Source organism: Drosophila virilis, chromosome 2 (genome assembly GCF_030788295.1).
Source record: "Drosophila virilis strain 15010-1051.87 chromosome 2, Dvir_AGI_RSII-ME, whole genome shotgun sequence".
Lineage (NCBI taxonomy): Eukaryota > Metazoa > Arthropoda > Insecta > Diptera > Drosophilidae > Drosophila > Drosophila virilis.
The window spans coordinates 15,487,250-15,500,519 of NC_091544.1; the positions used below are offsets into that span (position 1 = coordinate 15,487,250).

Here is a 13,270-nt window from a genome sequence, read left to right on the forward strand (position 1 = left end):
GAAATTTTGGAGATAAGTTTTCAAGTTTCTTCCATTCCTTTAATAGAAAACAAAATCATTTCCAAAGTTAGATCTTTGCGCTTGCATATTTGTGCCCTGAACATTTCATAATGATCGGACTGCAAGCTCCGAAGCTTGGCGCTGATTATAGGGTATTTCTCAGCCGACTAGAGCTCTCTCACTTATTTTGATTTATTATTTATGTAAGTTCCCAGCTCTAAATATAAACCAATCGCAGAAGGCACTTAAACTCACAGTCGCGACAACTAGCATAAAGACTGATCCAAGGATATTCCTGTGCTTGATTTATGCATTTATATGGTATGTGCAAATTTTCAGAATGCTTCCTAATATAAGGAAGCCTTTGTGCATTTGAATGATGTGGAAGTGTTTTGAAATGTTTTAACAATTGTTTGGCAATCGCAAATCTGTCACATGCTTTCAGACACGTGACATTGCACAAAATTGCGGGCGTGCCATAAATAAAATGTTCTAGCGCATTACGCATGGACCTGTCAGAAAAGTTATCAATATGACGACTGCTGTCACCGCGGGCGGGATATTAACTTATTTCCCCGCTAACGGTTAATTACACTATTATTTAGTATACCCTGTCTGCAGGCAACATGTCAGTCAATAAGTGACGGCTGTCCAATGGCCTTATCTAACTGGTAAAAGTGTCATCGGTGGCGCCTCACGTGGAGTTGCCGAAGGCAATGAATTGTTCTTTGGCTAGCTTTGGGCAACAACTTGAGTTGAATGAGAAGATACGAGTAGGTAATAATTTCGGTCATCATTTCTTTAGCAGAAAATAAAGAATAATTTTTGTAATAAAACTCCTTCTTACAACATTCAAACATCGCCCTTCTATGCAATTCTCACGTTATTGTTCGCGTTATTTAACAAGCTTAGCTGACAACATGAATTTATTAATTTTATTGCGCAAGGTCATTTCTATATATTAAATGTTATCTATATTCTTCTAATAATTACATTCATAAATTAATAAAAATATATGCCATATACAAGACAAGGGTTATCTCCTAGTTTAATGTAAATATGAATTCAAGTACAAATTATGCTAATTGTATTTTAAAGTCAGGCAACAAGATATAACTCAGATGTATGATATAGTCAAGTTCATTTCTCTATATAAAAAAAAAATTAAATACATATATATTTTAATTGCAAACACATTTCAATTTATGCTGTTGTCAAATTTTGATTTTCTCACCTGAACGCAACTGGACGCAATTAGCTTTAAGATGTTCTAAAGTTGCAATGGGAATAGACATATAGTAAATCGACACACACACTTAGATCACAGCGCGCCGTTAACGAGTTGTTATTGTTCTGGCATAATTAGAATAGACACAATGTCGAGACATTAGCGACAATTCAACGCGCCAAGAATTATGAACTTGATTACTGAATACAAATTGTTTGATATTTACGACCGTAAACAAAGTAAGTTTATTTGCATAGCATATCTTAGCCAAGAAATCGAATTCACAATAAATTGCAATATTTGCTTTTTCAAGTCGCTGCCAAAGTAATAATGTCGAGCGACCGAACGCAACAAGGAAACTGAATTAACTAAGAAGTAAACAGCAACAGGTCGACCAGCATCCGGCGTCAAGCGCATGTGCAGAGTGGCAGAGTGCTACCAATAATTATAGTAACAATATTTAACAAATTTGAGCAATAAAAAGAAACTAAAAGCATATTGTTTAGTTAAATATATTTTATTTGTTGCTAAGTGTTCAAAAGTATAAACATTTTCAAATTACGCACATTTGGCGCCTTAAAAGATGTGCACAATATTGCCAGATTGACAAAAAAAGAGCTACAGCAACTAGGTGGCAACGCTCTGTGCACGCGCACACAATGACGCACGCGTTACGCGTTACCTTAGCGCGCATTCAAATAAATACGTAAAACAAGTAAACTTTGAAAATTAGTTTATTGTGCTTGTAACTCGACAATCGCTTTTTGAAATATATTCATAATATAACAAATATCCAGAATATTCATAAGTAATAACGCATAATGTCGCAGAGCTTTCTGTTTAATATCGAAAGCGGCTACTTGGAAGGCCTGGTGCGCGGCTTTAAGAACGGTCTATTGAAACAATCCGATTATCTTAATCTAACACAATGCGAAACGCTGCAGGATCTTCTGCTGAATATACAAAACACGGACTATGGTCACATATTGACCCACGAAAACGAAGTGCCAAATGTGGAACTGATTGAGAGGCGTATGCGGGAGAGGATTGTAGTTGAATACAATTATATGCGTGTCAATTCGTCAGAACCGTTGAGCACATTTCTGGACTATATACGATATGAGCATATGATAGATAATATTGCGCTGCTAATGGCGGGCCTAAGCAATCGTCGGCCCATGAGAAAACTGCTGCCCTTGTGCCATCCGTTGGGTCTGTTCGATCAATTGGAGGCCATCGAAGTGGCCAGCAACATAGATGAGCTATTCAATAGCGTGTTAATCGATACGCCGATATCGAAATATGCATCGCAGCACTTTGATAAGATGGCATTACACAATACCGATGTGGAGATCCAGCGCAGCATCATATACAAATCCTATCTGGAGGACTTTTATAAATTCTGCAAGAAATTGGGCGGCACCACGGCTGAAGTTATGTGCAATATCTTAGGCTTTGAGGCGGATCGTCGCACCATTGTGATTGCAGTGAACTCTCTATCCACGGATATGCAACCGAAGATACGGGAAAGTCTATTCCCCACCTGCGGCAAGCTCGGTCCAGTTGTGAGGAAACTATTGGCCAGCAGTACCGACTTCGAGCAAGTGCGTTTAACCGTCAGCAAGTTCGTGACCTATGCCGGCGTGTTCAACAACATTGAGAGAGATACGGACAATCTGATCACCTTGGATGATCGTTTCCTGATGCTGGAGGCCAAAATGCATGTCAATTCGTTTTTGCAGCAATTCCACTATGGCATCTTCTACTCCTACCTCAAGTTGAAGGAGCTCGAGTGCCGCAACATCGTTTGGATTGCCGAGTGCATTTCGCAGCGACAAAATGACAAGATCAATGCCTATATACCCATACCGATTTACTAAGATGTGTGTGTCGAGAAGAGGATTGTCGATAAAAAAAAATGTGTTCTCTTAATCACCAAATAAAAAAATTCTGTTCAATATATTATTATTATTTTTATGTGTGTTATATTTGCCAAGGATTGAATTTAAACGAAATTGTAAAACCGAAACCAAGAAAGAGCTAGAAAAGAGAAAATAAAGGACTTAGTTAAGAAATCATTTCCCCATTTCCACCAAGGGGAAATGTATTTTTCGAAAAGTGTGAAACTTCCCTCAAGTGAATTTGAACAAGGATCTTTGGAAATGACTTTCAGGCGGATCGGATAATGAACAAAAAAAGGCTTTGCGAATGAAATTTCAAACAGACTGACAAACTGATTTCTATATAAAGATTATATAATCTCAATACTTGATGGGATGGAAATTTTCTATGCATGGCAAGCTTTGTGCCAAAACTTATAAAGTTTGCAAAATTATTTTAATCAACTAATCAAAAAGTTGAAATTCCTACATAATCTAACCAATGAAGACCGAAGACCGAAGCACTTTAAACAAGCGACGGGCGTAAATTCATAATTATCTGAATTGGCGAATATATTTGAAATAACAATAGAGCTCAGTTCGAGATAGCGCCTGGTATTGAAATACATAAAGGTATTTGTTTTTTTTTTTTTTTTTTACTTATTTTTTATTGCTCAATTTCCCAAATCCACGAAAGCCTAGCGACAAAATCAGCTGAGTCGCGAAACATACTCGGCGGGCATTTCAGCAGCAGGTTCTGAGTTTTCTTTATTTTTTCGCAAAACTCAGTTTCAATTCGTGATTCTAGCTCGCTAGTTGTGCCAAGATATAACAACGTAACCGAATGAATCATCTTCGTTTGTTGTCGTGAATGCTTAAATATACATACATACATGTATGTACGTACATACATTCTTTCATTTTTCCACTTCGTCTCTGCCGTAGTCTCTGTGTGTGTGTGTTTAACTTTTTTTATCAACAAAAACTATTTGTAGCTCAATATAATATAGCGGTAATAAGTCTGTAAATGATACTTGTGCCCACATACATACATACATACATGTATGCACACACACACACACATATTTACATATACAATAATACAGATACAATTTCGCTTTAGCCAGAAAACTTTGTAAATGCAAAAGCAACGCTTTTCCGCATTTTTCCGCGAGTTCAAATTTCCTGTTCTTGCTGCTGAGCGCATCTCCCTGACCCGCACCCCCCCCCCCCTTTCTTCTTTCATCTGTTCCGGATGCTAGAGCATTCTTTTGGGTTACTTTACTCTCAATACTTGTAAATCTCGTTTGCCGTTTGGCTACAACCTGAAATTGGCCAACGCAAATTGTCAATTGAATTCTGGGAATTACAATTTTACAAAAATTACAAAACTGCTACAAAAACAAAAAAAAAAAGGAGAATATGAAATGAAATGTTTAATTTATTGAGCGCACAAATTGCATTTGTGCTTTTATGAAAATCATCTGCATGAATTGGTTTCCCACTATTTACGTCAGAATTCCAACAGATATGCGCTGCCATTCCCAGTCAAACTCACAATCTCAATACAACAACTAGCAAACCTTTCCATAACCATTATTTGTGCCATTCCGAAATATAACGACAAGGTATTGTTTTATATACATATACATATACATAACATATACATATGGATGTGCAAAGGTATTTGTGCACATGCACGAACGAACGGCTTATACATATATGTACGTATATTGATGTATGTATGTACGCTTAGCGAGTATATAGTTTGTTTTTGTAGGCTTTCGTTGCTTTTGAATTTTTGAGTTTCGCAGTATTGAAATCGTGGTGGTGGTTGTTGGTTGAAATTCTGTTCTGCTTCCTCTTCATATTGCTGAGAGTGAGCGGGCTCTCTTGCTCTCGCTCTCCTCGTGTGCGTGTAAGTGTGCGTGTGTGTGTCTGTGTGTGTGTTTTGTTGTTCGGCAAGGTGTTTGCGTTGCTGAGTTGAAAAATAGTTAAGTTATATGATTATTAAAAAACCGTGAGCGCAGCTAAATTCAAACTCTGAATATTTACACAACGATTCAGATGATTGGAATTGCTATTGTCAGTTATTAAATGCATATATTTTATGTGTTATATGAAGCTGCAGCATTTGGTTTGTTTAATGTAATTAACGTTTTTTTACTCTTCTACTCTTTTCTTGAAAAATTCTCAACATAATAAGCGTAAATTTGTGCCGCGCGTGTGTGTGTGTGTGTGTGTGTGTGTGTGTTCGTGAGACAACGCAGCGCTCCCTTGATTTTCGTGCGCTAGTTGCGCTCTCGCGTTTCATATCTTTTCCACATTACAGTGGGGCATAGGAAATCTGAGTTAAATATGTAAATACTCTTATTGTGCATAAGCACAAATATATTTTTCAACTAGTTAAATCTGTTAATATTGAGATCATAGTCAATCGATTATTATTAAATGAAATGTTGAATAACTTTTAAACACAGATATTTTCAACCGGCTTTCAATTAGTTTGTGCCCACTGTAGCCTCTCAATCTTTAGTGCAAGTTTTGGACAGCTGGAAAATTACTCAGCTTAAGCGCACAAATTGTGATTTGAGTTTCGAATTCAGATATTGTGTTCTCCCAGCTCAACAGCCCCTCCGTTGAAATCCATACATTCAACACTTTTAATTGAATAAAAACTTAAAGAGGGTTTTTTTTTTCCATGCATTGTGTTTCAGTTTCAGCTTCAGCTTCTTCGAATATCATTACGCATCTGTCGGGAACTCAAGTCTCAATTTTTTTCTCTTTATATGTGTATGTACATATATATTTACATATATATTTATGTTTGCATGTGTGCACATAAATACGCAGTTACAAACATAATAACACTTCATTTCGAAAAAGAAAAGTGACGAAATCTTTGTACCCCAAGTGCTCCACTCGCTCGTAATCGTATTTGGCATGTTTATTAACATTTTAAAATCGTTTACTCACTATCTCTAAATTTAGTTTATGTGTGCGTGTGTGCGTGTATGTGTGTGTGTGTGTATTTGAGAGCTTAACATTGTGCTTGCGTGTGTGTGTGTGTGTGTGTGTGTGTGTGTGCACGTTTATTCTTTTACCTTCCCTTTGTCGTTTATATTTCGTATTGAAATTTGTAATCAAAATCGATAAAAAATATATATATATATTTATTTGCCTATTTAGATTTCTTTGTATTTGTAAACTGAGAACGTATCGCATATGTATTTATATATGTATATGTACATATGTACCTATTATGGGTTTCGAAGTGTTGTTCTCATTTGTCAGATATGGGTTTCGAGTAGGAAAAATACGAAAAGTAAATACGAAACAGCAGGGTGAATTGACAGCTCGGCCCGATACAATTTTTTATTATTCAGTATTTGTTTAAGTGGTTTGAAAATCTGGTTAAGTAAGTTTTTCTAAATATTCGAAGCAGCTGCGATTTTCAATTGTATTATTAAAGTTTCAACCAAAACTAATTATTTCAAAAAAATATATACATTTTTAATGTGAAAATCCGGTTTTTGAGTTTTGAGTTTTTAGTTTTTTAAGTTTAAGGGAACACGGCACAACTAATATTTCTGCTGGTTCAACTCTTTTTTTTTTTGCTTTTAGATTTTTACCCAAGTACCTAAGACCAATAAATAAATAAAAGCCAGATCGATGTTGATGCCGCGGTATTCCGAGCAGGACAGCCATAGCGATAATAGTTTTGCTGGTACGCACGGCCACGCCTCCACCACGGTGGCCGCCCACACGAAAATGCGTTTGCTTAGCAAAGTGGAGCAAAACATGCGCCAGAATCAACAGACTAATCCGAATCAGAATTCAGGCCAAAATCAAAGCATCAACAAGCTAATCCATACCGCCGCCACGGGCAACGGTCTAGTGGGCGATGTGGACGAGCTACTGACGCCCATGCGCATTAAGGCTCAGGCGCCGCCAGCCATGACAGGCGGCATCGCCAATGGGAGTGGCAGTGGCTGCAGCAGCGCCAGCGAAAGCGGTGGCAAGGAGACGCATTCACGACCCGAGCGCAACCTGTGGAGCCGTGCCGAGATGCTCGAGATGCTGAATATAATGCAAGAGATGAACGCCCTGGAACAGCTGAACGATCGTAACGTGAAGAGCGAGCATGTTTTCCGCCAGATCGAAGAGGTGATGCGCAGCAAGGGCTATGTGAAAAAGTCCAGCATACAGATCTGGACCAAGTGGAAGTTCCTCAAGTCGACATACAACACGACAACCCGGCACGGCAATGGTATACCGAAAGTGGTCCCGGAGGAGGTTTACCGTGTGCTCTGCCGCATGCTGCGCGAGCATGCGAGTGTCTGTGGCAGTATCAGTGGCATAAGCAGTGAATGCGGCAACTCCAGGGATAGCTACAATGCAGAGGTCGGTAGAATTTTGCCCAATAATGATGATGGCGGCAAGGAGGAGCTGGGCGTGGAGCATCCCATTTTTGGTTTTCGCTTGGGACTGATCAAGCCGGAGCCGCTGGATACGGGTGAGTGCATCTATTTAAAAGTCTAAGAGAATACATAATTATATATATATATATCATGTTGCGACACTCTCGCAGGCTACGAGACGACGGTAAACCATGCCAACTCAAGCGAGCAGGAGTTGGAAGCCGTGAACTTTGGTCAAATGGATGACCAGACACAGTCATTGGAGCACACACCTTTCATGATGAATGTGAAGCACGAACCTGAGATGGATTTGGGCATGGATAGCACCAATACGCCACCGCCAACGGCGCCAACTTCGCCCTCGCCGCCGCCAACTAGCCAGCAGGAACAGCGAGAACTGGGTGATAAGTCACCATTATATCCAACCAAGTCACAGCCGGTATCAATGCCGCCGCTGCGCGTTGCCGCCTTTGCAAATGATGCACAGCGTCAGGCCACGTCGACGCCAACGCATGGCATTCTCCAAATCGAACGACCTGTAGCTCCACTCGGCAAATCCATTCAAAATGGTGGTCCTGGTCGGGGCAATCGCACCATGCCGCTGCACAGCACTAGCAGCATCAATTTCGTGCATCCCACCAGCAAATTGATGCTGCCCCGCAAGCAGCTGCCAATGCGCATTCCCCGGGAGATAAGTGTGCAGCCAGCGAATACGCGACCGCTTAAACCTGTGCCTATGCGCGAGACGGGCTATTCGCTGCGTCCGGATCGCATGATACCCGATCTGGAGCAGTCTATATCGCCGCCACAATCGCCTTCGCCGCCTGTGCACAGCCAGCTGGTACCGAAATATAACAATCCGCATGCCTCAACCAGCCGACAGGCGCAGCTGCTTAGCGAACAGCAGCAGCAACAGCCACTGCGCAAGCGGCGTCTGCAATTTCCCCAACAAACAACGCCTGTGCCCGTCAAGCTGCAGCGAAGCTCCATGCTCTTTGAGAACAACAAGCAGAATAACAGTTTTGAGAATGAGGATGAGTCCGCGGCAGAGGAACACAAAAGCAAACTGCTCGCCGAGGAGGCGAAGCGGCGCAAGGAGCAGCAGGACGAGGTGTTTAAAAAGGAGCTTACCCAGCTGGCCAGTGCTGTGCGGCAGGCGCAGAAAGAGATGCTTCAAAATTTCTTTCAGCAGCAAAAGCAGTTCGCGCGTCGTGAGCACGAGTTCCAGCTGAAGCAGGACAATTTGGTAATGGGTGCATTGCGCAAACAGACGGATGCTCTGCTGCGCACAGCCAAACAACTAATGCAGTCCGAGAAGGAGGAGGAGGAGGAGGAGGTAAAAGGGTGCTCGTTGGCCTCTGAAACAGAACAGCAGCAGCAGCAAACAGAGGACAGATCAAGCAATATTCTGTTGCTGCAGCCTGAAATAGAGCTGCAGGAGGAGTTCCGAAATCATGAGAATGAGGAAACGTTGCAAGTTCAAGATCATGTGCATGGTCATGACAATGATAAGGATCATGATCATGACCATGGCTGCATCCAGCCTCACGAACAGTTCGAGGAGGAAGCACAATACAACAGCGAGGGAAACCAGAGCGAAGCTGCTATGGAAGCGTCCACGTCCGCTGACAGCGAAGATGCCGGCAGCGAGGATACCTCAAGTCAGAGCGCCAGCCCGAGCGAAGCACAAATATGTTAAAATATTATCCCTAGAATCAAGTATTATCACAAGAAGTCTACAATTTTGTTATTCCTAATGCCTGAAACAATTAACATTCCAAAATACATTCCTTAATTTTGAAAAAATACGTAATTATGTAAATAAAAATATATATATATATATGTATACATATTCCTAGAGCAAAGCCCACATTGTTAAAAGACTTGATTATATTTAAGCATTAAGAAATGTAAAAAAAAAAAATGATAAATAAAATGTATTTATTGTTCTAGTAGTCCGAATGGGGCATATCGCGATTGCTTGTGCTATTAAAGCTATTGAAACATCAAAATGTACGCATGCAAAGCGATATTACGCAATATCGAAATAGAATCAGAGATGGAAACCGTATATTATATTCAGAAACTTAAATTGAAGAGAAAAGTACTTTTTGTTTACTCACAATTAGGGCGTATCAACTATGGCAGATATTATCCAGGCACCATTTAATGAATAGTTGAACATCATTAAATGATATCTCGATATAGGGGGCAATTATCAAGGGATTCGCATCCAAGGAATATGAATTGTTTATGTAAAGATATTAGATATCAAAATCTTAAACTAAGAGTACCAAATATCGGCTTCCATTTCCGTATTTCGCATACCTCAATGCAGTAAAAGCTCAAGAATCAATTTCAAATGTTCTTAACAAGAATTGTATTTAGTATTGCAGTATTCGAAACAATATTCAAATTTAAGAATTAAACAAAAAATGAAAACGCCCTAAACTAGCATGAAATCAATTGTTCTTATTAGCTATATATTCCTTCAAAAATTTGTTTAAGCTAAATACTACATATAACTAGCACTAGCTTAACACGTGTGTGTGTGTGTATGTTTCACTAAACTAGTTCTGTTTAGTTGTTGCACAAGAGTAAACGCCTAAAGCATAATTATTAATTATTACTTATTAGTTGCTAGTTTTTGTTTTTGTTGTTCTTGTTTTTGTATATTACAATTACGATTATAGGCTCCCCCAAAATTCCCCCTCCCATATAATTGCCCCAACGACTGCAACGATCCACACTGCATACCCATCCAATCTAGTCAGGCCGATAGATGGGCGTCTTGGGTATAAATTCAATTAATATAACATACTCCATCATGGAATTGGAATCACATTGTTGCTTATGTAAACGCCAGTGTAGGCCTAGCTTATGATATAAATGACTATTCTCCCACTCGAGCAGCTTGTCCAGTGTCAATTGTGTCTGCAAGCAAGAATCAAATTTGTTAATATCGAGTGCCAAAATGCATAAAAGAACAAACTGTTATCAAGCGTCTCTTACGCGTTTGCTCAGACATATGACCGGCCAAAGCGAGCAGCCCAGTGTGCAGCAGCAACAGACGCAGCCGCAAAAGAGCCACTTGACATTCAGGGGCAGGGTCTTCTTCAATATGCCATTGATGCGACCGATGGTCGCTTTGAATTCCTCGGGCGCCACACGTGACAGCAAACCGCAGGGGAATTCAACATTAAAGCGATTGCTGAGACCAAAGCTGCAAAGCCAGAAAAGAGAAATAAATTACAATGGCTGCTACACGTAAAGCTTACAAGTATTATCTATTACAGCTACAGTCTAGATTTTTAATTGTGTTATGCAATCAGTAAGTCTGTCAATAATTGGGCGCCAAATGGCACAGGGTCAAACGCACTGGCTGCGCGCCTGCTATCAATATAAACAAAACAAACGTGCGCCCAAAAACAGAATTTAGCTATCAAAAGCCTTGAGCTACATTGAGAACTAATGCATATGCACGTGTGCGTGTGTGGGTGTGTGTGTGTGCGCATGTGTTTATTTATTATATCGTTTACTTACACCGTCATATTGCCCGCGCCTCGTATGATAATGGGCTCGGGCACTGGCATCACTGTCTGATCCTGGAAATGCTCCAAATCATCCAGCTGTTCATCCTCGTAGATGGCATCGAAGTCGGAAAAAGACATTTTTACGATCTCTTTTGTTTCTTGTTGTTTTTATGTTGATTATGATGATGGGCGGTTGGCGGCGACGATCTGTGCGTCACAGAGAAACAGTATCCAAACGCTAGCAACAGATATCAGCACATTTTTGATTTGACATTTGGGTGCGTTATTGTGATTGTATGTGTGCCACGGCTGGCTTTCGAATAAAATCTCAGTCTGAATGTTGGGCCTTCAGTATGATTGTTGTTCGCTCGGGACTCAAAATAAGCGCCGCCGTCTTTGTTGTTACTGTTATACTGCTGCTGTCGCTGCTTCCGCCATACGCGTTGGCGTTAACTGCGCTGCGGCGGGTACTGATACGAGCTGTGACGTTGACTTCCTTTATTGCGTTGCATTCAAAAATGAAGGCACATAAATGAAATATATGTATTATTAAACTGAAGACAAAACAATAATCGAGTTGATGTAAGTAATGTGCTTGTGTGCGCATCAGCTAGCGATTTTTCTCAAGGTTGTGCAACACTGGCGTCCGTCTGCTCTGTTATAAGTTGTTGTTGCTATTGCTACTCCCGTAGTGGGGGGGCCAATGCTGCTATGTGCAGTCGTTTTTCTTTGCTGCGTATTTCGCAATCACTTTTTCAACTATTGCTCACAATTGTAAACCTAAGTCGTGCACATTTCATATGTGCAGACTTATTTTTAGCACTTTGCTGTTTTCAAAGCAATTTAAAAGTGTTTGCCCGAATTACACTCTTTTATTTTGTTTTTTTAATACCGAAAATATGTTCCCTGCTTAATATTTGTCGTCGCGAGACGAGCAGCTAGCAGCTGTTCGTTATATAGGGTTGCCCAACTGTCGCAAAAAAGTGAGAAGTCACATTCAAACGTGAGAATGACCAGCGGGTTAATATTGATTTATTAATTAGCTACATTTAAAAATAATTAAAGTGTATAATTATATATAATTATAATATATATAAATATATATGTATATAGCACATATAAGCGTATGTTCTAACTAATAATAAAAAATATTGTGCACAAATTCGACAGATTAGCAAACACCAATTAATTTGCAGCATTAACACAAGCATTAATGTAAAAATGACAAGGCATATTTCGAGAGTGGGTCACGTCCGTCGTCTACTTCTTTTTCGATGCACTTGGACTGGTCGATTGGAAGACCGAGGAGGCGGACATTAGATTCTCAATATATTGACCAAGCACTTGATTCTCGGAACGCAATTTAAGATTTTCCTCCTTAACAGAGTCCACCCGCTGTGACAAATCATCCAATGTGTTTTGCAACTCCAAGACTTGGGTAATTAACCGAGATTTCTCCTGTACGTCATCGGGTCCCACGTCCAGCGTGTCAAGTGAATTGTGGGAGGAATCCGGCGTTGAGCTTTGATTGGTAAACGAAGACCGCAGCGAGTCCATAGACCGGCCATTCGCGATGTTTTGAGTAGTTGAGGGTTCATCTTCGTTGATAATAACTGGAGGGGAGTCAATAAGTTATTACTCTTTCCACAGCCGGACGCGCCCAACGCGTCGACATTTGCACTAACGCTGTACTCACCCTGAGGATCTTCATCAATCGCCATTATATTGTCATCGTTGTTAATTATTGACATGCTTAACGATCTGCTTACAACGGGGCAGCGATTAATTAACTTTAATTTTTATTTTTTTACAAGAAATTACACGGAAAACTAAACTACCACTTTTTGGTTAAATACGCGCTGTTTCACACTAGCTTTGCATCATTTTTCAACACTGAAACATTTAAGTATGAATTGAAAGAAGAAGCATAATTGCTAACATAAGATTATATGTACATATGTAGGAATTTAAATCTGCGATTATATTATATTAAATATTAAAAAGTGAATTTTATTTGATTTGAATAATATTTTACTAATACTTCTGAGCATTTCATTTCGTTTTGAAGGGGCTAGAACAATAAATCGAAACATTTACAACTATTGCTGCCGATTTGCATTTTATAGCTTCGTTAAGTTTAAAACTCCTAAATAAATGAAGCGTTAGCTTACTTAAGCATAGTTTAGTCATAACAATATATAAATTAAG

General features: G+C 39.7%; 4 protein-coding genes across 7 annotated transcripts; 2 read left to right on the forward strand and 2 right to left on the reverse strand.

The window, feature by feature from the left end:
* Positions 1-1,965: 1,965 nt before the first annotated feature.
* Positions 1,966-3,193, forward strand: VhaAC39-2 (Vacuolar H[+] ATPase AC39 subunit 2). The gene has a single exon (XM_002053689.4). It carries the CDS (start codon positions 2,050-2,052, stop codon positions 3,106-3,108), a length of 1,059 nt encoding a protein of 352 aa, XP_002053725.1. The 5' UTR covers positions 1,966-2,049; the 3' UTR covers positions 3,109-3,193.
* Positions 3,194-3,912: 719 nt separating this feature from the next.
* Positions 3,913-10,236, forward strand: mrt (martik). Of its 4 annotated transcripts, none has more exons than XM_070206905.1 (3): positions 3,913-4,007; positions 6,733-7,624; positions 7,700-10,236. In XM_070206905.1, exons 2-3 carry the CDS (start codon positions 6,781-6,783, stop codon positions 9,226-9,228), a joined length of 2,373 nt encoding a protein of 790 aa, XP_070063006.1. In that variant the 5' UTR covers positions 3,913-4,007; positions 6,733-6,780; the 3' UTR covers positions 9,229-10,236. The 4 variants fall into 4 exon arrangements, with proteins under 4 accessions (XP_070063006.1, XP_015027110.1, XP_002053724.1 ...); XM_015171624.3 differs by lacking the exon at positions 3,913-4,007 and adding an exon at positions 4,902-5,026; XM_002053688.4 differs by lacking the exon at positions 3,913-4,007 and adding an exon at positions 5,113-5,256.
* On the reverse strand, positions 9,886-12,009 carry LOC6630448 (cysteine-rich hydrophobic domain-containing protein 2). The gene is made up of 3 exons (XM_002053687.4): positions 11,073-12,009; positions 10,542-10,752; positions 9,886-10,463 (listed from the first exon to the last, which is right to left on the reverse strand). Exons 1-3 carry the CDS (start codon positions 11,198-11,200, stop codon positions 10,296-10,298), a joined length of 507 nt encoding a protein of 168 aa, XP_002053723.1. The 5' UTR covers positions 11,201-12,009; the 3' UTR covers positions 9,886-10,295.
* A 63-nt stretch (positions 12,010-12,072) lies between these two features.
* On the reverse strand, positions 12,073-12,957 carry LOC6630447 (short coiled-coil protein). The gene is made up of 2 exons (XM_002053686.4): positions 12,759-12,957; positions 12,073-12,675 (listed from the first exon to the last, which is right to left on the reverse strand). The coding sequence occupies exons 1-2, from the start codon at positions 12,811-12,813 to the stop codon at positions 12,323-12,325; spliced, it is 408 nt and encodes a 135-aa protein (XP_002053722.1). The 5' UTR covers positions 12,814-12,957; the 3' UTR covers positions 12,073-12,322.
* Between the last annotated feature and the right edge of the window lie 313 nt (positions 12,958-13,270).

Excerpts from the sequence above, each read along its gene's own strand:
- VhaAC39-2 (XM_002053689.4), top strand. The coding sequence starts at position 2,050 with ATGTCGCAGAGCTTTCTGTTTAATATCGAAAGCGGCTACTTGGAAGGC.
- mrt (XM_070206905.1), top strand. The coding sequence starts at position 6,781 with ATGTTGATGCCGCGGTATTCCGAGCAGGACAGCCATAGCGATAATAGT. Across the intron at positions 7,625-7,699 it reads GCCGGAGCCGCTGGATACGG|GCTACGAGACGACGGTAAAC; the intron begins GTGAGTGCATCT and ends ACACTCTCGCAG.
- LOC6630448 (XM_002053687.4), bottom strand. The coding sequence starts at position 11,200 with ATGTCTTTTTCCGACTTCGATGCCATCTACGAGGATGAACAGCTGGAT. Across the intron at positions 10,753-11,072 it reads GGCGCGGGCAATATGACGGT|CTTTGGTCTCAGCAATCGCT; the intron begins GTAAGTAAACGA and ends CTGGCTTTGCAG. Across the intron at positions 10,464-10,541 it reads TCATATGTCTGAGCAAACGC|ACACAATTGACACTGGACAA; the intron begins GTAAGAGACGCT and ends TCTTGCTTGCAG.
- LOC6630447 (XM_002053686.4), bottom strand. The coding sequence starts at position 12,813 with ATGTCAATAATTAACAACGATGACAATATAATGGCGATTGATGAAGAT. Across the intron at positions 12,676-12,758 it reads GATTGATGAAGATCCTCAGG|TTATTATCAACGAAGATGAA; the intron begins GTGAGTACAGCG and ends ACTCCCCTCCAG.